Source organism: Neovison vison, chromosome 5 (assembly GCF_020171115.1).
Source record: "Neovison vison isolate M4711 chromosome 5, ASM_NN_V1, whole genome shotgun sequence".
Lineage (NCBI taxonomy): Eukaryota > Metazoa > Chordata > Mammalia > Carnivora > Mustelidae > Neogale > Neogale vison.
The window spans coordinates 38,142,367-38,167,767 of NC_058095.1; the positions used below are offsets into that span (position 1 = coordinate 38,142,367).

The window sequence follows — 25,401 nt, forward strand, 5'->3', positions numbered from 1 at the left end:
CTCTGCCTTCGGCTCAGGTCATGATCCCAGGGTCCTGGGATCGAGTCCTGCATCCGGCTCTCTGCTCAGTGGGGAGCCTGCTTCCCTTCCTCTCTCTCTGCCTGCCTCTCTACCTGCTTGTGATCTCTGTCTGTCAAATAAATAAATAAATTTAAAAAAAAAAAAAAGGAAAGAGGTTACAATTAAAAAAATAATAATAGTAATAAAGAATCAAGCAAAAATTTCAACACCAGGTATTATTATAATAAAACACAGTAATAAAAAGTGCTCAGAAACATCAACCTATGCATGACAAGTGGTATTCTTATCAGACCATTGGAAAAACAGAATTTATTCTAAGTCTTATTTGAAATATTCATTCAACAAGTAGTTGTTAAATGTGTGCATCTTATACTTTTGATGAATGGATGGATAGAAGGAATGAAAACAGACATGCCAGCCTATCCCATCTACCTTACAGAGTTGCTATAAGGATGAAATTAAATAATATAAAAGTGTTTGAAAATCACAAGGCAGGGGCGCCTGGGTGGCTCAGTGGGATAAAGCCTCTGCCTTTGGCTCTGGTCATGATCCCAGGGTTCTGGGACTAAGTCATCAAGCCCCCACATTGGGCTCTCTGCTCAGCAGGGAGCCTGCTTCCCCCCCCTCTCTCTGTGCCGGCTTTTCTGCCTATTTGTGACCTCTGTCTGTCAAATAAATAAAATCTTAAAAAAAAAAAAAAAAGTCCTTGAAAAATAAAACTTTCAAAAAGCTAAGGAACTATCATTTCTCTTTGTATCCTTTTTTTCCCTTTCACTTTCATAAATGGGAATGACCACCTATGAATAGTTAAAAATGTCAACAAATCTGTCCCAGTGCTTTGCAAACTTTAATGTGTATATTTGTCACAAAAAGATCATTATGTCTTGAATTATGTTACCACATGAATTGAGGGGCTGAATAATGGGTTCCCCCAAACATTTACAACCTAATCCTGGAATTCGTGAATGCTAATTTACATGCCAAAAGGGACTCTGCAGATGTGAGTAACAGCCTTGAGATAGGGATATTCTGACAGCCCTAAGTGTAATCACAAGTGTCCTTATAAAAGGAAGGCAGGAGACAGATTTGGAAAAAGGCAATTGAATCAGACTGGAAACAGAGAGAGACTGGAAGATGCTACACTCTGACTTTGAAGATGGGCTATGAGCCAAAGAATGCAGGCAACTTCTAGAAGCTAGAAATGGCAAGAAAATGGATTTTCCCTACACCCTACAGAAGGAATGCAGGCTTTCTGACGCCTTGATTTTAGCCCTGTGAAACTGATTTCAGACTCCAGAACCGTTAAGATAATAAATGTGTGTTCTTTTAAGCTACTAAATCTGTGGTAATTTTTTTACCAAAACAATGGAAAATTAATACAATTTCCATTTCAATTTCATTTAAAAAGGAACTTGTATGCTTATTAAAAGCACTGTTTATAACACTAAAAAATACAGTAATAACAAACTCCAAAAAGAAATTTAAAATTATGCACAACCATTAAAAACAATCATAAAAAATTATGAGGAGCACAAGAGGATATATATTTGGCTCTTTAAAAAGCAAGTAACAATTTTTTTTAAGATTTTTAATTTATCTGAGAGAGAGAGAGAGCATGAGAAGGGAGAGAAGCAGAGGGAGCAGCAGATTCCCCACTGAGCAGAGAGCCTGACATGGGGCTTGATCCCAGGACCCTGAGATCATAACCCAAGCTGAATGCAGACACCTTACTGACTGAGCGACCCAGGTGCCCCCAAATTTCCTGAATTTCTACAGACTGAATTCTCTTCCCAAAATTCATGTTGAAGTTCTAAAACTTCGTGTGACTGTATTTGGAGACAGGGCTTTTAGAAGGTAACTAATGTTAAATAAGGTCATAAAGGTGAAGTCCTAATCTGATAGGACTGGTGGCTTTTTAAGAAGATGAAGCTCTCTCTCCATGCACATTCACCAAGGAAAGGCCTTGTGAGCACAGAATAAGTAGATGGCCATCTACAAGCTTCATTGGAACCATACCATGCTGGCACAATGATCTGGGACTTCCAGTCTCTAACACTGTTCGAAAATGTTGTTGCTTAAATTTATGATATTTTGTTATTGCAGCCCAAGCAGACTAAGATTTAAGCGTATAACCAGGAAAATAATTATCTTCTTAGCAATAGTAACAACTTTGAAAGGCTATTTTAAAGATTTTATGTATTTGAGAGAGGGTAGAAGGGAAGGGGAGAGGCGAGAGGGAGAGGTAGACTCCCCACTGAGTGGAGTGCTGAATACAGGCCAATTGATCCTGAGACCCAGGGGTCATGACCTGAGCCGAAGGCAGATGCTTAACCAACTAAACCACCAGATGCCCTGAAAGGCTATTTTATATAGTTTACCTAAAAACAATTGCAAACAAAAAGAAATACACTTGGCTTTATCTATAATCTGGGTCCTATAGTTCTTTAAAGTAGTGTTATGATGCTTTATGAGATTTCTATAGTTCTGAAGCCTAGAAACACTGATATTTATCACTTATAACCCCCTCACTCTCTTGATTTTATGATCTGAGCAGAGAGAATATAAAATGATGGGTAATTTTTAAAATAATGCCTGCATTGGTAATAAAAATATATGCCTTAAAGACCTCAAAAATAATTACAACCAGTCATTCTTCACTAAAGTAGTAATTTGAAATTAGTCTTATATAATTGGATGATCAAATACCTGATTTGCCTGGGATGGTCCTGATTTATGTCCACTCTCCTGCTGTAACTGTTAGCAGTGTCTAATTTCATTCTCAAAAAAGTCCTGGAAAACTATGGTTATTCTATATATAATCAATTACAGAATCATTATATTTTTAAAATTTTATTCATTTAATGGTCAGTCTAGGACTGGAAATACCAAGCATCACTAAAATCTGGAGAACATGGTTGTCACAGTATATAATATTGAATTATTTAAATAATTTTCTTCCACTGAAAACCACAGTAAATTTTGTGAATGAATGGAGAAGTACTAAGAAGAATCAGGTGCCAAAATATTTTTAGATGATTTTAAAACTACTCAAGAATCCAAATTTTTAATTTATTCCAAGTTTTAAGAATATTCAAAGGAAAATGTCAATACATCTAGAATTCTAGAATGGATCACACCATGTTTTCAAAATGTAGAAATAAATAATTGAATTTATCAACTTGAGTATTCTGGAAGACGAACATTCTAGGGTAACAGCTCCAAGTCCTTCCCTTAACATAAAGTAACATAAAAAATAAATAAATGGCTTAGGATTTGGGGATTAGGGTCACTAAATTAGGATGGGGGTCACTAAAATCTGATTGGTCATCTAAAATTTATATTCTACCATTAAAACTAAATATAATAATATGCTGACTCATGGTGCTGGCTTTTCTTTATAATACTAAAAACAAGCCTTTTTCTTTTTTTGTAGTTTTATGAACACAAATACGACATGCACATAAACTGTCTATTCTTTCTCTTGGCTGTGCAGCCTGGCATTGGGACTGGTAACTCTGATGGCCAGCAGGATTGCTCTTTCCAGTGGCTTTGTGGTTCTTGGAGGATATACTGTGAGCAATCTCCGCACAGTAAGATTTGCTACACATCAGCAGCACTTCAAGCTCCTTGACACTGTGGACCAGGAACTTGAGAAACCACTGGGCAGCATGTGCTTTGTTTTCTTGTTGCTCCTGTAACCAGTTTTGGGCATTAAGATCTAGCCCTCGCTTCTGTGCACCCTATTGTCAATGACTCTGGGTTTTCGCCATTGTGCTTAATTTTGATATATCAGTCTGCCTGGTGCTGGATGAACTTCTTGATTCTCTTTTTAACAGTATTGGGGTTCACCAAAGGTCTGAGGGCGGCCATGATGTCAACTAAGAGATGGCTCAAAACCAGGTCACTTTTAAGTATTATCAAAACTACATTTGGGGCGGTTGGGTGGTTCAGTTGTTAAGTGTCTGCCTTTGGCTCAGGTCAAGATCCCAGGGTCCTGGGGTCCTGGGGTCCTGGGATCGAGCCCAGAACTTCCTGCTCCACGGGAAGCCAGCTTCTCCCTCTCCCACTACCCCCTGCTTGTGTTCCCTCTCTCACTCTCTCTCTCTCAAATATATAAAATCTTTTAAAAAAAAATAAATAAAAATAAATAAAATCTACATTTAAAGAGAAAAACCCAATAGGAATGGGGGGGGAACCTTTTCTTCCTAGGATTTTCTCGGCAACTAGCAAAGAAAAAAGGCAAAAACAATCTGAATGGTAAATTCAGATTGGCTACATGAGATCAGCTTTCCACACTTGAAAAAATACAATAACTGCATTATCTCTGCTGCTACTAAAAGTGAAAACAGGGCAAAATATAATTGTAGAACTGCTTTAGAAAAACTCAGAGAATCATACTCATTTAATGTTTTTCACATTCACTTCATATGCTCTTGATTCATATATGCCACAGTATGTGTTTATATTTTATTTTTTATTTATTTTTTTTTTTTTAAAGATTTTATTTATTTATTTGACAGAGAGAAATCACAAGTAGGCAGAGAGGCAGGCAGAGAGAGAGAGGGGGAAGCAGGCTCCCTGCCGAGCAGAGAGCCCGATGTGGGACTCGATCCCAGGACTCTGAGATCATGACCTGAGCCGAAGGCAGCGGCTTAACCCACTGAGCCACCCAGGCGCCCTGTGTTTATATTTTAAAATAGAGTCTATCTACTACTTGTATACATTACATCTCACAGCATCAACACATATGTGTACTTTAAGACTAGTCTTTGGATTCCTGTTCTTCTGATTCTCGTGACCGTTTCCGGAAATTCAGTGAACCTTCTGCTTGCAAAGAAGATGCAGTAGCAACAACAGCATCTCTAAATCCCTGAGGCTGGAAGATGAAAAAATATACAAGTATGGTTTAAGAACATCTAAAATAACAATTGGTTTTCAAAATATTTTTAAGTTATTGATAAAAGAGCTACTTTATTCTTGAGACAGAAGTTATGAAGCACTGCGAATGCAGAGGTTAAACCTCTTGAATTGGTGTCCAAGCCAAAGCTGTACTAGAGTATTTCAGATCTAGAGTATTTTATATTTGTACTTATTTTTTTATATATTTTTATACATACACACATGGAAGTAACAGTGCATTATAAAAATAGACTCCAAAAGAAAATCTTAATGAACTTTATAGGACTCTATTGAAGAGTAAAAGGAAGTAACATGTACTAATTACTTAGGTGCTTTACAAATTTATTTTCATAATTAAATACTCAAAATTTAGTTTTCCAATTAGGATACTTTAAATGCACCTAAGCAGTACAAAGACTGAGTTGATGATTCAGTTTCAGAATTTCTATTTCTGTTTTTGTCCTAAAAATGAGATGCCAAGAATATATCTGGCTCAATACTACTGATAAATATGCATATTTCAGCCAAAAAAGTGTGTTCTATGATTTTGAATTATAGGAAAATTAACATTTTAAAGCAGGATATATTTGGTGGCTATGACAGAGCCATAATATCTACAGACTAAAATGGGTAATGTTAGTATTTTTTTCTTGGAAAATCTTTAACAACTTTCACTTTAAAAATTTTTAATATCCTGACATTACATATGGCATGGAACACATTAGCCTACAAATAAGTATTTCCTCTGTTCTTAAGAATAAATTTCAGTACAATTGTCACCGGAATATTCTGTATATATACTATTTTGAGGATAATGTTCTAAGCATCGAAAGCTGTCCTCAAATATGCTTGCTGCCTACAGAAGTTAACAGAAGCAATTTGTAAATGCTCTCTTCAGATAATTACTGCCCACCAACACCAAAACCCCACTCTAATCAAATAATACTGACTGTGATTTGAAACAGTACTGTAGATTCCTTCTGGCTTGGTGATTTGTACAATGTTGCCAACCTGCTTAGAGAAAAAGAATAAATATACATAAACACATGATCTTAGTTAGTTCAAATGACTGATATAATAATTTACATTTAAAATTTTTCACTACAATTCTATTGTTTCCTTCCCTAAGGACACAGAAAGCAAAGAAATATCAAAAAGATTCCTTCAATCAATAGCTATATGTATGCATATAATAACAAGAGTTGTTTATATAAGTGGAATTTTAAAGCAACCTAAATGTCCAATGAGTAATTCAAATAAATTTCTACATGACAAAATACTATTGATGCTGTAGAAGATGTGGAAAAAAATATTTAACAGTATAAGAAAATGTTAATAATATATTAAGTAAAAGTTACGCTGTGTGAGCCCACATTTATGAGTATGTAAATCAACATATATAGAAAAATTACTAGAAGACCACAATCAAAAAGTTGTTACTACAAGATAAAGATTATTTTTGTTTGTTTGTTTTTCCAACTTTATGCAGTAATTGTGTTACTTGTCACGACAGAAGTATTAGACAATTTCTTGGGATATAAATGAGGAGTACATAGTCATATATCATACTAATACAAATAAGCAAGGAAGACAGATTCTTTCAAAATGATTATATCCAGAGAATCATCTTCCTGACAGAACAAGGTCTGTTTAGGTAGAATCTTACTGTGTTCTCTACAAAGTAATATAAAATTGAAAGCTGAAAGTAGTTAGATATAAAATTCTAAGCTCTTATTAAGCTTGCTCAAATATTGTAAAAGCAACAAATATAAGCAAAAAATTTTATTAAATTATTTTTAAAAAATTTTTTAAATTAAGTAATCTCTATGTCCAACGTGGGGCTCGAACTCATGTCCCCAAGATCAAGAGGCTTATGCTCTACAGACTCAGCCAGCCAGGTGGTCTATGCAAAAAAACCTTTTTTTATTTTTAAGATTTTATTTATTTATTTGTCAGAGAGAGAGTGAGTGAGCACGGGCAGACAGTGGCAGAGGGAGAAGGAGGCTCCCTGCGAGCAAGGAGCCCAATGCGGGACTCAATCCCAGGACGCTGGGATCATGACCTGAGCTAAAGGGAGCCACTTAACCAACTGAGCCACCCAGGCGTCCTGCAAAAAACTTTTTTTAAAAAGATTTTTATTTGTATATCTTATTTGAAAGAGAGAGAGGGAGAGAGAGCAGGGGGAGAAGCAGAGGGAGAGAATCTCAAGCAACCTCTGAACTGAGCACAGAGCCAGACATGGGGCTCAATCCCACAACCCTGAGATCATGACCTGAGCTGAAACCACGAGTTGGGTGCTTAACTGACTGAGCCACTCAGGTGCCACCTAAGCAAAAGCTTTTTAAGTGCTTTTCAAAATTACTCTAAAACTGATATAAGTTATTCACAATAGCCAAAAGACAGAAGCAACCTAAGTGTCTGACAGATGGATAAACAAAATGTAGTTTTTACATATAATGGGATCTTATTTAGTCTTGGAAAAGAAAGTTCTTGTCACCATGTACAGTGAACACTGAAAACTATGCTAAGTTAAAAAAGGCCAGGCACAACAGGCTAAATATTGCATCACTCCACTTACATGAGGTGCCTAGAGTACTCAAATTCATAGAAGGTAGTATGGTGGTTGCCATAGACTGGGGGAGGGAAGAATAGCAGCTAGTGTTTAATGGAAGCAGTTTCAGTTGGGGAAGATGAAAAAGTTCAGGAGATGGATGGGGGTGACGACTGCACAATAATGTGAATGTACTTCATGTCACTAAACTGTACACTTAAACAATAAAACATAACATTTTATCATATGTATAATTTACTACAATTTAATTTTTAAAAAGTGTTTTAAAGTAGGTTCTATACCCAACTTGGCGCTTGAACTCACAGCCCCAAGATCAAGAGTTGCATATCTACTGACTAAGCCAGCCAGGCACCCCACAATTTATCAATTTTAAAAAACTGACATACGCGAGGAGCACTGGGTGTTATATGCAACTGATGGATTGTTGAACACTACATCTGAAACTAATGATGTACTATATCATGGCTAATTGAATTTAAATGAACAACGAAAACAAAAACAAAAACATACCATGTCCCTCTCCCTACCACAAAAAACAATGATGCAGATTCTAACTTAGAGAAAAATCATAAACTCTCAGAGTTAAAAGAATCACCTTCTTATATACAATGTAATGCTGATTTATTTTTACTGGCTGCTTGGAGTTTGTTTTCTACTTGGTTCAAGGCACATGGTTTACAGGGTGTCAGGAAGGCTTGAGTGTGGCTTGGACAGTAAACAGTAGGGTTCTCTCAAATTCCCTTTTGGTGTTTTGCTGTTCTGATATAAAAGAACCCACTGCTTCTGCTTGCTGTAGACTGCCTAGTTTATGGGAGGGGAGGAGAAGAACTCTGATGAGCCTAGCACCTTCTCAATGAGCCTGGTGGCTGGTATGGCTACTCAGGATTGGGGCCCAGTGTTGGCTTTTCCAGGCTGGCCACCAGGCTGCTTCCTCAAGGCTTCCAGAGCTGAGTCACAGGTGATCATGCTACTGGAGGCCTGAGGAGATTCTGAGCCTTCTGGAGAATCCAACACTATAGCCATGAATGCGAGAGTGGACTTCCCAAAAAAGAACCTTGCCCACCAATAACCTGAGTCAGCCTTGATGAGACCAGGGTGGCGAGGGATGGCTGCACTTGCACAGGAGATGTTACCAGAAGTGGAACCCAGGACACACTGGTAACAGGTGGCCACAAGCGAGCTGCTGGAGGAGATGGCTGCCATGCAGTCGCTTGTGGGCTGGTGGAAACCTTGGCAGTAACCCCTCATGGGCCTCAACACATGATCATGGGTGCAGGGATCAGGATACTAGGCCACAGAGCCCATTTGCAGAGGGATCCTGGAAGACTGCTCCACAACAGAAGCAGGAGCAGTTTCTGATTTGTTTTCAAAGACAATTCAGAAGGACGCATTGGTTCATGATATGTTACTCTTCAAAGTTTGAAATTGCCCCTCTGCTCAGACACAATTCAAAAGAGAAGCAATTGGGGCGCCTGGGTGGCTCAGTGGGTTAAGCCGCTGCCTTCGGCTCAGGTCATGATTTCAGGGTCCTGGGATCGAGTCCCGCATCAGGCTGTCTGCTCAGCAGGGAGCCTGCTTCCTCCTCTCTCTCTCTCTGCCTGCCTCTCTGCCTACTTGTGATCTCTGTCAAATAAATAAATAAAATCTTTTAAAAAAAAAAAAAAAAAAAGAGAAGCAATCAGCAGTGCCTGGTGGTGCCATTTGTTAAGTATCTGACTCTTGACTTTGGCTTAGGTCATGATCTCAGGGTCCTGGGATCAAGCCCCACTGAGTGCTGAGCCTGGTTGAGACTATCTCCCTCTCCTTCTCCCTCTGCCCTTCCCTCCTAGTGCACATTCCCTTTCTCTCTCTCAAATGAATAAATAAATCTTCAAAATAAAAAAAGAGAACGGGTGCCTGGGTGGCTCAGGGGGTTAAAGCCTCTGCCTTTGGCTCAGGTCATGATCCCAGGGTCCTGGAATAGAGCCCCACATCGGGCTCTCTGCTCAGCGAGGAGCCTGCTTCCCCACGGCCCCCGGTCTGTCTCTCTGCCTAGTTGTAATATCTGCCTGTCAAATAAATAAATAAACTCTTTAAAAAAAAAAAAAGGCAGAGAAGCAATCAGAGATCACAGTCCATTAGTTTAATGTTTTAGGTTTATACTTTTGGACAAAAACAACAGAATCCAAAAAGTCATATATTCTGTAATTGCAACTGTAGGCAAAAATGAAGTAACTGCTGTGTAATATGTAATATAAGAATAGTTGTGTTAGGGATGGAGATTATAAATTTTTACAATGCTTTAGTGTTAATTCTATCTTTAATACAAAATATAACAGAAAAAATGGGGCACTTGGCTGGCTCAGTTGGTAGAACATGTGACTCTTGATCTTCAAGTTGTAAGTTGGAGCTCCACTTCAAGCAGAGATTACTTAAAAAATATTTTTTTAAATAAATAAAAGTTAAAAAAATAAATATATATAACAGAAAAATAGAAGAATAGCTCATTTTAGCCTACCTTATTACAAAACATCACTCTCTTTGATTCAATAAAACAAAAATTAGCTAACCTGAAAAATTAGTATCTAAACCACCTTATAATATCACTATATATCCAAAAAGATACCCAATACATCTAAATTTTCTGAGAAAATTATTAAAAAATAAGTAAGTTTTTGGGGCATCTGGGTGGCTCAGTTGTTAGGTGTCTGCCTTTAGCTTGGCTCATGATCCCAGGATCCTGGGATCGAGTCCCACACTGGGCTCCTAACTCAGCAGGGAGCCTGCTTCTCCCTCTCCCTCTGCCTGCTGCTCTCCTACTTGTGCTTATTTTCTCTCTGTCAAATAAATAAAATCTTGAAAAAAAAAAGTAAACAAGCTTTCAAGCTTTTACATGTTTATTAAAAATCCTAAAGTCAAGTGGGCATTAAAAATTCAGGTTGAAAAATTTCCTCAAATTCCTAAGTAAAAATAAAATAATTTTATATGTCATATCTGCATCTCAAGAAATCTTTTTAAACAAAAAACTAAACCAAAGAATCACTTGGCTCATGGCCCCAGCTGAGATGAAGCTTAACATATGGCTGAACTACACAGTTTGGGTCAGGAAGAAATAAGACAGAAGCACAATTTGTGCTCTAAAGCTGAGCACACATATGAAACACTGTGTGGGGGTGTTGATATATTACTCCACTCTATCACCAGATCTTCTTGGCAAAGAATGATATAATTCTGAACAATCTCAGCCTCGTATTATCATGAATATGCTAACTGGAGGAAAACCCGCACAATATACAGGACAGAGACAAAAGTACTTATTTGAATAACTGCTTGAATGTCATTTCATTGTTAGTCAAAGGGTAAAAGGCAGGTGTTTTGGTGAAAGATGGGGACTGGAGTATAATATAGGATACTAAGGTTCAATTCTCAATAGAAATTTGGCTAATCAAGATTTTTAGTTTTCTGCTCAAACTGGAAGTTTCATTTTTATAACTATTTTTCCCCAGCGTGAATTTCTATTTTTGTCCTTTCAAGATAAACTAAATTTTAGAACACATACAAGATCTCATGCAACTCTAATGACTTAAAGATAACTGGTTTCTTTTTTTTTTTTTAAGATAACTGGTTTCAAACAATGAAGAATAAAACTATTTAATTCTATTAAATGAGGTCAACTTATTTTGATTATAATAAAGTATGCACATTACTTATCATATATCCCTAGCTTGGGGGGGGGAAACAGTTTAGAGAAAAGGATTTTACCTAAAAAGGAAGATAAGAGCTATACTTCCAGATTTGCTGGCAATCAACATAATACTGTAATTACATTGTAGAAAAAGCAATTACAGTGTGTTAGGGATGGAGATTATAAATTTTTACAATGCTTTAGTGTTAATTCTATCTATAAAATGTGGATATTACTACTTATTTCACAGTTATTTGGAAAATAAAATGAAATACACACACACACACACACACACAATGCTTAACACAATAAAGGACAGTTAATAAAATTTCAATAAATGGTAGCTATTAATTACCCTTAATCTTTCTGGGCAGACTTGGTCTTCTCACATAGGTATAGATTCTTCAAAGAGTTATTGAAGGGATTATATGAAATATTATATATAAACTGCCCAGTGAAATACCTATCACAAGCAAGCAGTCCTAAAATGATAGTTTGAGATATAGAAAAATCTTATGGAACAGAGATCCCCTAAATCCATCTAATTCAGGGAATTTGGGTGTTGATTACGTGTCTTCCTTCGGCTCAGGTCATGATCCTGGGGTCCTGGGACGGAGCCCCACATCAGGCTCCATGTTCACAGGGAGCTTGCCTCTCCCTCTCCTCCCCACTTGTACTCCATCTTCTCTCAAAAAAAAAAATAGAATCTTAAAAAAAAAAAAAATCTATCTAATTCAATATTCAACACCATTCTCCAATTTCTTGGAAAGGATGAGTAAGAAGCTGAAAGTCATAAAATGGTTAATGCTTAAAAAATGAGCCTAATTTTCTGATCTCATGGGTACCTTAACCAAAGCTAACTTCTAGAATTTGACAAAGGCAAACATTTTCTGATAAATGCATTAAAAGATGAAACATCTCGGTTTGCTCATATTTTTGTATTTTAGATGTATCTCTATTAGTGAATATTTAATAGTAGAGTAAGAGTGAAAACTGCTACTATATACTCATTCAAGGAGAATCCCTAAAAACATTTACACAGTGGGATGCACTTTATGGAAAACCTAAATCTGGGAAAGTATAAGCAGTATGTTCAAAAGATTCTCATCTGGAGAACTATTGCCAAAGGGTTTGTTGCTGAGGAAAGAATTCCTTTTGTGACCCAGAATACAATGATTTATTTACAGAACTGGGGGATGGAAGTCAATTGTAAAGCACTATGTGTTACAAAAAAAAAAAAAAAAAAAAAAGTTACCTGAGCTCTTTGGAAAATTTTTTTTTTTTAAGATTTTATTTATTTATTTGCCAAAGAGAGAGAGTGCGCACGGGCAGGCAGATAAGTAGACAGAGGGAGAGCCTGATGCAGGGTTAATCCCAGGATCCCAGGTCCATGACCCAAGCTGAAGGCAGACACTCAACCAACTGAGTCACCTAGGTGCCCCACAGAAATTTTTTTTTTTTTTTAAAGATTATTTATTTATTTATTTGTCATAGAGAGAGAAGCGAGAGCAAGCACAGGCAGACAGAGTGGCAGGCAGAGGCAGAGGGAGAAGCAGGCTCCCCGACAAGCAAGGAGCCCGATGCGGGACTCGATCCCAGGACGCTGGGATCATGACCTGAGCCGAAGGCAGCCGCTTAACGAACTGAGCCACCCAGGCGTCCCCAGAAATGTTATTTTTAAAAGAAATATAAACCACAAGAATTGGTTTCAAAAGATGTATATAAGTGTAATAAATTCTGCCATGAGCTCAGAGTAAGGAAAACCTAATTTGGTCAGGCATGATTTTTTTTTTTCAGTTTGGAGAAGAACAAAAATAAATGCAGGCAAAAACAGACAATTTCACTGACCAGACCTGATATATATTTAAGTAACCCTTTTTTCCATCTTTGCCCACATGCTTTCTCAATTTCCTCCTTTCATTACAGTATTTCCAAACCAACTGCTTTCAGTTATACAAATTAATCTCAAAGCAGAGGGGCTGGCATAAATCTGACATTTCTAGAAGTGTAGAATAAAAGACTCCACAGCTTTCATTTGCCTGTTTTAAAGAAAATGAAAGCTGGTTTGTTCATTTGCTCAGCAGCTTTAAAAACAAATACAAAGGTTTCATGCTGTCATAGTTTTATTTTAAAGAACAATACTTGTGAAAGGCAGGTAAGTAACTGGGTAACAAAAGTAGGATAGCAAAATACAAAAGAAAACAAAAATAGACACAATTTCGTACAAGAAATATACTAAGCAACTATGAAAAGCCATCCTATTTTCCACATAAATTAGCCCTAAAGCTAACCTCACAAGTTTTCCTTTGTCCTAATTTTATTCTTCTTTCAATCCCTTAGGAACACAGAGTACCCACCTCCTTCTGCAAGGCTAATAAATGGTACTTGATTTCAAAGAGCTTTAGAAGGTAGCATTCCTTGGCCACCTACTCATTTCAGGTGTACCCCATCATTTAAATATTCCAAAGAATTTCCTATGTTAGCTAAATGTGCAGTTTAACAACATGTTTCTATGTTTTCTCTAGGTGACGGAGGACAAGGCAACAAAAGCTTTCATTCATGAGACACTATACATTTCACCCACTGCAGTAGATCAAAGAAAATATAAGTGTTTACGTAATTAACCCAATATTCAGAATTATTAACTTGTTTCTATACTGACCTTTGCTTTTGGTCCCAATGAAAGATTAGCCGTATTGTAGCAGCATGTCCCCAACTTTCCCCTAATGGGAACAAAAACAGAACAACTGTATATTGCCTTACTGACAAGGTTATTAAGTCTCTCAGAATGCCTCTGATCAAAAGAGTCTTACTTTACCTAATTTAACATGAGAATATACTTACACTTTCAAAACCCTTGTACACATGAGTAACATCCTGAGATTAACAGATTTTTACCTAGCCGTGGAAATACTGAAGATCATTATCCTTTACTTGCTTTCAGAAAACTTTATAGTTTGAGTCAACATTTTGTCAATCTTCTGTATCATCAGACCTATTGCTGGCTACCAGAAGAAAAGCATAAACTTCGACAGAATATTCTTGAAGAATTCAGTATAAGAAAAATCTTGAAGCACTGTGTCCTAACAAAACCATGACTGAAGTTAGAAAGAACCATAAGGGGGCGCCTGGGTAGCTCAGTGAGTTAAGACTCATTCTTCGGCTCAGGTCATGATCTCAGGGTCCTGGGATGAGCCCCACATCGGGGTGTCTGCTCAGTGGGGAGTGTGCTTCCCCCTCTCTCTCTCTGCCTGCCTCTCTGCCTACTTGTGATCTCTCTGTCAAATAAATAAATAAAATCTTTTTTAAAAAAAGTAAGTCGTAAGGCTGTTTACTGTAGTGTGATCTGTATTTAAATGGATTCACCCTTCCTCCTGCTTAAGACTTTCTGAAGGCAAGAATCATCTTACGAATATTTATATGCTCGGTGCCTGACACAATAGTTGCCAAATAATAGACGCTTAATAAATGGTTGTTAAATAACTGAAAGGATGAGTGGGTATCGAAGGGCACTGTGTTCCATGCCAAGACTTATCAGTGAAGGGGAGCCTGGGTGGCTCAGTCTTTAAGCGTCTGCCTTTGGCTCAGGTCATGACTCTAGGGTCCTGGGATCGAGTCCCACATTGGGCTCCCTACTTGGTGGGAAGCCAGCTTCTCCCTCATCTACTCTCCCTGCTTGTCTTCCCTCTCTCGCTGTGTCTCTCTCTGTCAAATAAATAAATAAAATCTTCAAAAAAATAAGACTTATCACCAAATAATCAGAAACAATCTCTGCTTTCATGGAACTTATAGTACTTAAGCATCACATGAAAGAGATAGAAAAAATGTGCTAAGTTAATAATGCTTATCTGGGGCATCTGGGTGGCTCAGTCGAAAGAGCATGTGATTCTTAATTTTGGGGTCGTGAGTTCAAGCCCCACGTTGGTTGTGGAGATTACTTAAATAAATAAAAAACTTAATAAAAATGCTTCTCTGATTACCCACCCAATGCAGGAACAAGCAAGGCCTGATTTCTATCAATCTTCGTTGTCATCTGATTAGTTAAAAGTACCTAAAAAAAAGAGTAAGAAAATTAGGTGAATCTCTCCCCAAAATTACCAAGGAAATAGTTCTGTGATTTTAGTGTTCGGAATACAATTTAAAGAAAAAAATATTTAGATTTTATTTATTTAATTGACAGAGAAAGAGAGCACAAGTAACCAGAGTGGCAGGCAGAGGGAGAGGGAGAAGCAGGCTCTCCACTGAGCAGAGAGCCTAATGCGGGGCTCCATCCCAGGACCCTGGGATCATGACCTGAGCTGAAGGCAGCCCCTAAACCAACTGAGCCACCCAGGCGCCCCAAGAAAAATATATTTAGGTAATGAAAACTTTTCTGATAAATTTTTAAATTTGCCTGTAAGTTATCTGAAAACATGATTCCATTGAATATAATCATTTTTAACAGACAAGAGCAATTGTGAAAATGGGAAAATAAAAATATTACAGATAATAAATACACAAGAGTGTAAAGAGACCACATAATAACTTCATAACTGTGAGCACTGGAAAAACCTTACTTTTAAAAATGTAAGTTTTGGATAGGTGCCTAGGTGACTCAGTCAGTTAAACATTTGCCTTTAGCCCAGGTCATGATCTCAGGGTCCTGGGATTGAGTCCCATGTCACCTGCTTCTCCCTCTCCCTCTGTCTGCTGTTTCCCTTGAGCACACTCTGTCAAGTAAACAAATAAAATCTTTAAAAATAAATAAATAAATAAAATTTAAGTTTTGACACCAGTCAGAATGGCTAAAATCAACAAGTCAGGAAATGACAGATGCTGGCGAGGATGCGGAGAAAGGGGAACCCTCCTACACTGTTGGTGGGAATGCAAGCTGGTGCAACCACTCTGGAAAACAGCATGGAGGTTCCTCAAAATGTTGAAAATAGAACTGCCCTATGACCCAGCAATTGCACTACTGGGAATTTACCCTAAAGATACAAACGTAGTGATCCAAAGGGGCACGTGCACCCGAATGTTTATAGCAGCAATGTCCACAATAGCCAAACTATGGAAAGAACCTAGATGTCCATCAACAGATGAATGGATAAAGAAGAGGTGGTATATATACACAATGGAATACTATGCAGCCATCAAAAGAAACAAAATCTTGCCATTTGCGACAACATGGATGGAACTAGAGTGTATCATGCTTAGCGAAATAAGTCAAGCGGAGAAAGACAACTATCATATGATCTCCCTGATATGCGGGAGTGGTGATGCAACATGGGGGCTTAAGTGGGTAGGAGAAGAATCCATGAAACAAGATGGGATAGGGAGGGAGACAAACCATAAGTGACTCTTAATCTCACGAAACAAACTGTGGGTTGCTGGGGGGAGGGGGTTGGGAGAAGGGGGGTAGGGTTATGGACATTGGGGAGGGTATGTGCTTTTGGGTAAATTGGAAGGGGAGATGAACCATGAGAGACTATGGACTCTGAAAAACAATCTGAGGGGTTTGAAGTGGCGGGGGGGTGGGAGGTTGGGGTACCAGGTGGTGGGTATTATAGAGGGCACAGCTTGCATGGAGCACTGGGTGTGGTGAAAAAATAATGAATACTGTTTTTCTGAAAATAAATAAATTGGAAAAAAAAAAAATTTAAGTTTTGGATAAGCCAATAGAAACCACCCAGACCAGGGCGCCTGGGTGGCTCAGTCGGTTAAGCATCTGCCATTGGCTCAGGTCATGATCCCAAGGTCTTGGGATCGAGCCCCATATTCGGCTCCCAGCTCAGCGAGGAGTCTGCTTCTCCCTCTCTTTCCGACTGCTACTCTTTCTGCTTGTGCTCTGTCAAATAAAAAAAAAAAAAAGAAAGAAAAAAGAGGGGTGCCTGGGTGGCTCAGGTCATGATCCCAGTGTTCTAGAATCAAGCCTACATCTGGTTCCTTGCTCAGCGCAAACCCTGCTTCTCCCTCTCCCACTCCCCTTGCTTGTGTTCCTCTCTCACTGTGTCTCTTTCTGTCAAATAAATAAAATCTTTAAAAAAACAAAACAAAACAAAGAAAGAAAAGAAAAGAAAAAAAAAACCAACCACACTAACAGCAGCAGTATCAGTAGTGGTGATAAACATTTACTGAGTACTTACTATATGCCAGAAACTATACTAAGTGCTTTACTTTCATTATTTTATCTAGTCTTCACAATAACTCTATGAATGAGGTAATATTATTAATATTTTTTTAGATAATTATTCCAGTTTAACACATGAGAAATCAGAAGTTTAGAAAGATTGAGTCTGGTATTTTTGTTTTTTTTCCTACCACTGTTGCCTCTCTAGAATATATTTAATCAAAAGAGTGCGAGATACTTAATAAATAACTCAATGTTTACATCTTTAGGAAAGTGGCAAATATACTATTACCATTTCTGGTTTTATAGGAAAAAGACAAAAATTATGAGAAAAGATTTAAAATCATAAAGAAAATATAGGAATGGTAAAAATTAAACCCAGTAATCAGGTCAAATGACTGAAAATTATAACTATACTAGTCTGCTAATAATAGGTGTTACTTTACTCAAGGATGGCTTTTAAGGCTAAAAATAGTACTAATTCTTTTGGATTAAACAGTGACCTATAGAAAAGATTCCATGTTTTGAAGGATAGTAATTTTTTTCTTTTTTTTTTTAATTTTAATTCCGGTTTAGTTAACATAGTGTTATACTGGGTTCAGGTGTACGATATAGTATAACAATTCTATACATTACTCAGTGCTCATTAAATGCACTCTTTATTTAAAGATTTACTTATTTGAGAGTAAGTGAGCAAGCAACAGTGGGGGGATCCCTGAGCAGACCCCTGCTGAGTGGAACCTGACATGGGGCTCAATCCCAGGACCCTGAGACCATGACCCAAGCTGAAACCAAGTGTTGGACACTTAACTGACTGAGCCACTCAGGCGCCCCAAGATAAGTGTACTTTTAATTCCTTTTGCCTATTTCACCCATTCCCCCACAAACCTCCCCTCTGGCAACCATCTGTTTGTTCTCTGTAGTTAAGAGTCTGGATATGTGTATATGTATCTACACACACACACACCCCACATCTTTATCCATTCATCTGTCAATGGACACCTGGGCTGCTTCCGTATATATACATATACATACACACACACACATATATATGTGTGTATATATATATACACACACACACACATATATATATATATATATTTTAAACTGGCTGCATTCCTTTTTTTTTTTTTAAGATTTTATTTATTTGACAGACAGAGATCACAAGTAGTCAGAGAAGCAGGCAGAGAGAGTTGGGGGGAAGCAGGCTCCCCGCTGAGCAGAGAGCGCAATGCAGGGCTCAATCCAGGACCCTGAGACCATGACCTGAGCTGAAGGCAGAGGCTTTAACCCACTGAGCCACCCAGGCGCCCCTGCATTTTTTTTTTTTTAATTTTATTTATCAGAGAGAGGCAGCACAAGCAGGGGGAGGTGAGGCAGAGGGAGAAGCAGGCTCCCTGCTGAGCAAGGAGCCGGCTGTGGAACTTGATCACAACTCTCGGATCATGATGAGCCAAAAGCAGATGCTTTATCCACTGAGCCACCCAGGTGTCCTATCTTGGCTATTATAAGTAACGCTGCTACAAACACGGGGGTGCATATATCCTTTTGGATTAGTGTTTTCTTACTCTTTGGGTAAATAGTGCAATTACTGGATCATATGTTAATTCTAACCAACAGATCACAAGGTTCCTTTTTCTCCACATCCTCACCAACACTTGGCTGTTTGTGTTTTTTATTTTACCCATTCTGACAGTGTGAGGTGGTATCTCACTGTGGTTTTGATTTCCCTGATGGTGAGTGATGTTGAGGATCTTTTCATTTGTCTGTTGGCCATTTTGTACATCTTTTTTGGATAAATATGTGTTCATGTATTCTGCCTGTTTTTTTTTTTTTTTTTTTTTTTGGATTATTTGCTTTTTGGGTATTGAGTTGTATAAATTTGGGTTTTTTTTTTTTATACTACCCTAAAGCCAAAAGACATTTATTCAACACTATAAGCATTGAGTTGTATAAATTCTTGATATATTCTGGATACAAACCCCTTATTGGATATGTCATTTACAAATATCTTTTCCCATTCAGTAAGCTGTCTTTTAGTCTTGTTGACTGCTTCCTCTGCTATGCAGGAAGCTTTTTATTTTGATGTACTCCCAATCACTTATTTTTACTTTTGTTTCCCTTGCCTCAAAATGAAGGATAGTAATTTTAAAGTAAAGAAAGACTGTCTAAGGTTGACTGAATACAGTAAAAGATTATCTGGCACCTCCCAGCCCCAAATTCTTCAGAAAGTTATTTTAAATATTCTTCCAATACAGATCTTCCCCCCAGAAATATGATAGATACTACTGCAAGCTGACAGTGATAAAGAACTTCTATGAAAAGCAATGACAAAAGATACCTACTCAGAAAAAGGCATCAGTTCCATAAGAAAGCTGAGAAAGAAAAGGCTGGCTATTCCCACTGCAGTGATAACACCCTAAAATTTTTGTTTGTCTACAAAGGAGAAATCTGTGCTCCATCTAGGTTTCAATTAGGCACAAACTGGATGACATGACTTTCTTCTAGTTTCTAGACTTCACTTTCTTCTTGTTTCCCTTCCCTGAAGCCACAGTGGTTTCCCCATGTATTATCTCACATCGGGCATCTTGGAAAAATCTAAACAGGAATTTAAATTGGCAATTAACTGAAATATATGACTAACTGGCATCCCCAACATGCAGAATACACTTTACAGACTACCAAGTGTTTAAGGTCTAGCAACTGGGATATTTATTTGTATCAAGACTTTTTGGTTAGAGGTGCACCATTCAATTCTGCAGCCATTAGGCACACACACAGCTTTTTTTTTTTTTTTAAGATTTTATTTATTATTTATTTGACAGACAGAGATCACAAGTAGGCAGAGAGGCAGGCAGAGAGAGAGGGGGAAGCAGGCTCCCTGCTGAGCAGAGAGCCTGATGTGGGGCTCGATCCCAGGACCCTGGGATCATGACCTGAGCCGAAGGTAGAGGCTTTAACCCACTGAGCCACCCAGGCACCGCCCCAACACACAGCTTTTAAAAATTAAATTAAAATTCGGGACGCCTGGGTGGCGCAGTTGGTTAAACGACTGCCTCCGGCTCAGGGCGTGATCCTGGAGTCCCGGGATCGAGTCCCACATCGGCCTCCCAGCTCCATGGGGAGTCTGCTTCTCCCTCTGACCTTCTCCTCGCTCATTCTCTCTCTCACTGTCTCTCTCTCTCAAATAAATAAAATAAAATCTTAAAAAAAAAAAAAATTAAATTAAAATTAGACATTCACTTCCTTCGCAGCACTATTTTTCAAGTGCTCAACAGCCATGCAACTGCTGTTACATGCATACAGACTGAGCATTTTCATCTTGCCAGAAAATCCTCTCAGAGAGCACTGGTTTATAGAGTACAGGTATCCTCTGCTTTTCAAGAGTTCCTATTATGCCACTTTGCTTTTATGAAAGACCTACATTAGTACCTGTTTTTGCTAACCATAAGAAATCCAGGGGCACCTGGGTGGCTCAGTGGGTTAAACCTCTGCCTTCAGCTCAGGTCATGATCTCAGGGTCCTGGGATAGAGCCCCAACATCAGGCTCTCTGCTCAGCAGGGAGCCTGCTTCCTCCTTTCTCTGCCTGCCTCTCTGCCTCACTGTGGTCTGTCTCTCTCTCTGTGTTAAATAAATAAATATTTAAAAAAATAATAATAAAGAAAGAAATCCAAAGAGAGGGGTGCCTGGGTGGCTCAGTCTTTAAGCGTCTGCCTTCAGCTCAGGTCATGATCCCAGCCCTGCATAAGGCTCCCTCCCTGCTCAGCGGGAAGCCTGCTTTTCCTTCTCCCACTTTGTCTGCTTGTATTCCCTCTCTCACTGTGTCTCTATCTGTCAAATAAATTTAAAAATCTTTTAAAAAAGGGGGGGAGGATTTTCACTTTTCTAAAAAAAAGTGAAAAGATACAGTATTCAGCATTTGTTTTGCACAGAAACATCACAGAAGCAAGAGTACACTGAGGCAGGGTGAGCAGCATCACCAAGCTCTTTCCCCTGGGAACGATACTCAGCATCAAGCTTCCATCACTTTGAGCTATGTCTGTCTTAGGGTATCTGTGCTCTATCTTGATTTACTTTGTGCATTCATTAGCAACATCTGTCCTAAGGTATCAGAAAAACCTAAGAAAAGTTATTTTTTGAGTCTTGGAACGTGAAAACAATTTTCCAAATAAATTACTGGTAGTTTGGGGTGCCTGGGTGGCTCAGTGGGTTAAAGCCTCTGCCTTCAACTCAGGTCATGATCCCAGGGTCCTGGGATCAAGCCCTGAGTCGGGCTCTCTGCTTTACAGGGAGCCTGCTTCCTCCTCTCTCTACCTGCCTCTCTGCCTACATGTCATCTCTATCTGTCAAATAAATAAAAATAAAATCTTAAATAAATAAATAAATTACTGGTAGTTGCTTCTTTGCTTTATACCTTTTGGCTTACAAAATGTGTTTTTGTTAGAATGCTCTACTTTTGGATAGTGAGGGAAACCTACATATACATTACACCTCTCGAGGAAAATGTACATAGATGTACCGGTTTACCAACTGCTAAACATCCCCAAATCAGAATTTGCACTTTTGGCAACTACTTGTAAAAGAATTACAAGACGACTGCAAAAATACTGGGTTTACCATATTAAAGAGTGAATCTTCAAAATAATGAAGTAGGGGTGCCTAGGTAGCTCAGTTGGTTGAGCATCTTCCTTCAGCTTGGGTCATGATCTCAGGGTCCTGGGATCGGGCCTCACATCAGGCCTCTCCCTCTCCCTCTGCCTGCTGCTCTGCCTACTTGTGCTCTCTCTCTACCTCTTTCAAATAAATAGTCTTAAAAAAAAAATTTTTTTTTTAAATAAAACAGTGAAGTAACAATCACTTTTAAATTAGAAAGTTCTCTGCCTTAATACTTGTTACCCAAATGTCCTTCAATTGATACACAAACAAAATATGATATATTGAAAAAATACAAAGTTAATCAGTCATAAAAAGGATATTAATATATGCTAAAACACGGATGAATCTTGAAAATACTGTGCTAAGTTAAGGAAGCAAGACATAAAAGGCATATACAGAACAATTCTATTTAGATAAACTATCCAGAAAAGATGAACTCCTACAGATAGAAAGCAGACTAAGCGTTCTTAAGGGGATGACAAGAGGCTGCAAAGGGGAGTGATGGCTAATGGGCATGGGATTTCTTTTTAGGGTGACAGAAATGTTCTAAAATTAGACATGATGGTTGAACAACCATCGGAACCATACACATTAAAAGGCTAAATTTTATGGTATGTTAGTTAAATCTCAATAAAGCTGTTAAAAAAAATTTCTGCTAATAATCAAGTTAATGTATCTCTGAAAGGATTCTATCATAGTTTGACAAAAACTTGAAAAGACTCAAAATTGGTAAAGAGGTGGAAAAAGAAAAATTCCCATTCACCGCTATAGAGAACATACTCTGGAACATGCTTTCTGAGAGTGATTTGATAATATATAACAATACTTAAAAACAGAGATATCCCTACCAAAAATAAAAAATAAGTAAATAAAAACAGATATCCCTTTGACTTAATACTTTCAGGAAAAACTGGATAAATGGACAAAAAAGCATATGTAAAGTTTTTTATCTTTATTTATTTTTAAAAGATTTTACTTCTTTGTCAGAGAGGGGGTGGGGGGAGAACACCAGCAGGGGGGAGGGTCAGGCAGAGGGAGAGCAAGGAGCCCTACCTGGAACTTGATCCCAGGACTCAATTGAGCCACCCAGCCATCTCAACTGCAGTTTTTTAAATGGTGAAAACCTGAAGCCAACTTTAAAGATAATAGGGGGAGAGGGGTGATTAAAAAACTATTCTACATTGGGACTCCGTTAGTAGAGCATGCAAATTTTGATCTCAGGGTTATGAGTTCAAGCCCCATGCTGGGTGTAGAGATTACTTTAAAATTAAGAAAAAAAACTTAGTAAGTTTGGAAAAATAGGTACACCAAACTCAAGAGTAATCATCTCTGGGTAACAGATAATTTACTTAATTTCTACACTTTTGATTGTTCAGAACTTCTTTTACAGAAAGTATATAGAAAATTATGAAATGTATTTATATGTATTTATGTATTTATATGATAAATGTATTTATATGGTAACTGGGAAATTTTAAAAAATCAAGCTAAGAAGAATTTATAAAGAGGGAAAAGTATGCCCTCAACCCCACAAAATCCTTTTTCTAGAAGTAGTCATTAGGAACACTTTGATCCTTTCAGAGCTTTTTGTTGATATATATAAATATAATGCATAAATAAAATTTTTATTTTTCTCAAAAATGGGATCACATAAAATACACTGTTATGAAACTTGCATCTTTTTCCCTTTTTCTTTTTTTTTTTTTAAGATTTTATTAATTTATGACAGAGAAAGAGAGCAAGAGAAGGAACACAAGCATGGGGGAGCTGCAGAGGGAGAAGGAGGCTCCCGTTGGAGCCAGGAGGCTTGATCCTAGGACGATGGGATCATGACCACAGCTTTAAGGCAGACACTCAATGACTGAGCCATCCAAGCACCCCTTGAATCTTTTCACTTAATTGTATATCTGGATATATCTTGTTCTGTGTTAGTATGTGTATATATACATTACTCTTCTTAAACACTGCATAGTATTCCATGTTACTGTTTACATTACTTTTTTAATCAGAAAAAATAAATCTATTTCTGTTCAACAAACAAAACAAAACTTAAGGAACTATGCAACCCATTAGTCTTGAGTGCCCCCTACTGGGGGCTCTTCCTTGATATTAACAGAATGCTAAATCACAAATTAATACAAGAAATAATTCAAACACAGGACACTATGCTTTTCAGTATATGGCAAAAAAAAAAAAAAATCTAAAAACTCAAAAGAAAGGATACATGTTTTAAAATGATTTTATCAAGGAGTTCTTTATGTACTTAGGCTGAATTACAGGTATATGCTAAGGACTATAATTTTCTAAGGAAAATCAAGTTAGGTGGCTTGATCTTTTCCCATCTTCCTCCTGAACAGGTGTGTGTATTGGTGTGAGAGGTGATATGGGGTTGCAGAGTGGAAAGTGACGGCAAATAGGCAGTTAAAAAAAAGCTTGTTACAAAAAAAGTGGTCACTTCACTCCTTTTTGTCTTATCACTTCCAACTTATCTTTATACCTAACCTCACATTTCAAATCTAGAAGAGTTAGCTCTACCTTCAAAGATCTAGGCTGTTCACACTATGTAATTTTTCTATCTTCTGTGTCTGTGATTACACAACATGTATTTTAGTATATGTGCTGCTGAAGCTAGCGCCATACAACATGTAATAATAAAAGACCCAGAGTAAAAGAAAATGGGGACATTAGAAGAGCTTACCTGAAAAACAACAAATATATTTAGGTAATTAAACCCAACATTGCCATTACCAAAGGTGGCCATTTCTTTATCAAACAAGTCCATTTTAAAATATGGTATCTTGATTATGCTGTTATATTCTAGAAAAACTAATACACAACACTTATGACTGGAATTAATTTTTACTGAAAGTCGAACAAAAACTACATTCAAAACTCTGTCTGTATTATGTGCTTTTAGTCAAATTCTATTTAGCTATTTCTAGACATTAATATTTTATACAAGCTTGACTTTATTATAAAATTCTCTTGGCTAATAATACTTACAGCTAATCTGTGGCTATTTGCAAGGCTGATCATTTGCTGGGCTAGGCCATTTAGTAATCGAGTACGAAGGGCTAGGTCATCTAGCTCATGACGAAAAGGAAAAGCAATACCATCCACTATCACTAATCGAACCTAAATACAGAAGAGATAATGAAATTAGGTTTGGTATTAAAATAAAATTTTAAAAAATGGCATCCCAAAAGCATGTTCATTGCAAGAAAAAAAAAAAATCTATAAAATCCAGAGTTCTATTTCTAACTCTCCAAAATAAATCTATTCACCCAACGCTTTCTGCATTAATCACCAAAAGTTAAAATGTACTCTGATTTGATAATTTATAAACTTGAAAAAGTAATTCAACATGAAGAAGCAATTATATTTTTCTTATACTTTACCACTATACACAATCTTTACAGAGGCATTTTACACCAATAAAAAGGACTTCTGAAGTCTTAGTAAAATAAATTCTTCAGTATTTC

At 37.5% G+C, this 25,401-nt stretch overlaps 2 protein-coding genes across 9 annotated transcripts in view; both read right to left on the reverse strand.

The window, feature by feature from the left end:
• RAD51C (RAD51 paralog C) overlaps positions 1 to 25,401 on the reverse strand; it is a 58,595-nt gene that overhangs the window by 14,120 nt on the left and 19,074 nt on the right. The window contains exons 5-10 of one of the 8 annotated variants that reach the window (XM_044248576.1): positions 24,923 to 25,054; positions 15,141 to 15,207; positions 13,819 to 13,879; positions 5,871 to 5,934; positions 4,777 to 4,897; positions 110 to 130 (exon numbers count right to left, since the gene is read on the reverse strand). In XM_044248576.1, coding sequence (XP_044104511.1) covers positions 4,784 to 4,897; positions 5,871 to 5,934; positions 13,819 to 13,879; positions 15,141 to 15,207; positions 24,923 to 25,054 — 438 coding nt within the window. In that variant the 3' untranslated portion in view covers positions 110 to 130; positions 4,777 to 4,783. Of the gene's footprint in view, positions 1 to 109; positions 131 to 4,649; positions 4,898 to 5,870; positions 5,935 to 13,818; positions 13,880 to 15,140; positions 15,208 to 24,922; positions 25,055 to 25,401 lie in introns of those variants that run through there. The other 7 variants (XM_044248575.1, XR_006384555.1, XM_044248577.1 and 4 more) reach the window with 7 other exon arrangements.
• On the reverse strand, positions 8,372 to 8,695 carry LOC122906523 (pancreatic progenitor cell differentiation and proliferation factor-like). Its single transcript, XM_044248580.1, has one exon. It carries the CDS (start codon positions 8,693 to 8,695, stop codon positions 8,372 to 8,374), a length of 324 nt encoding a protein of 107 aa, XP_044104515.1.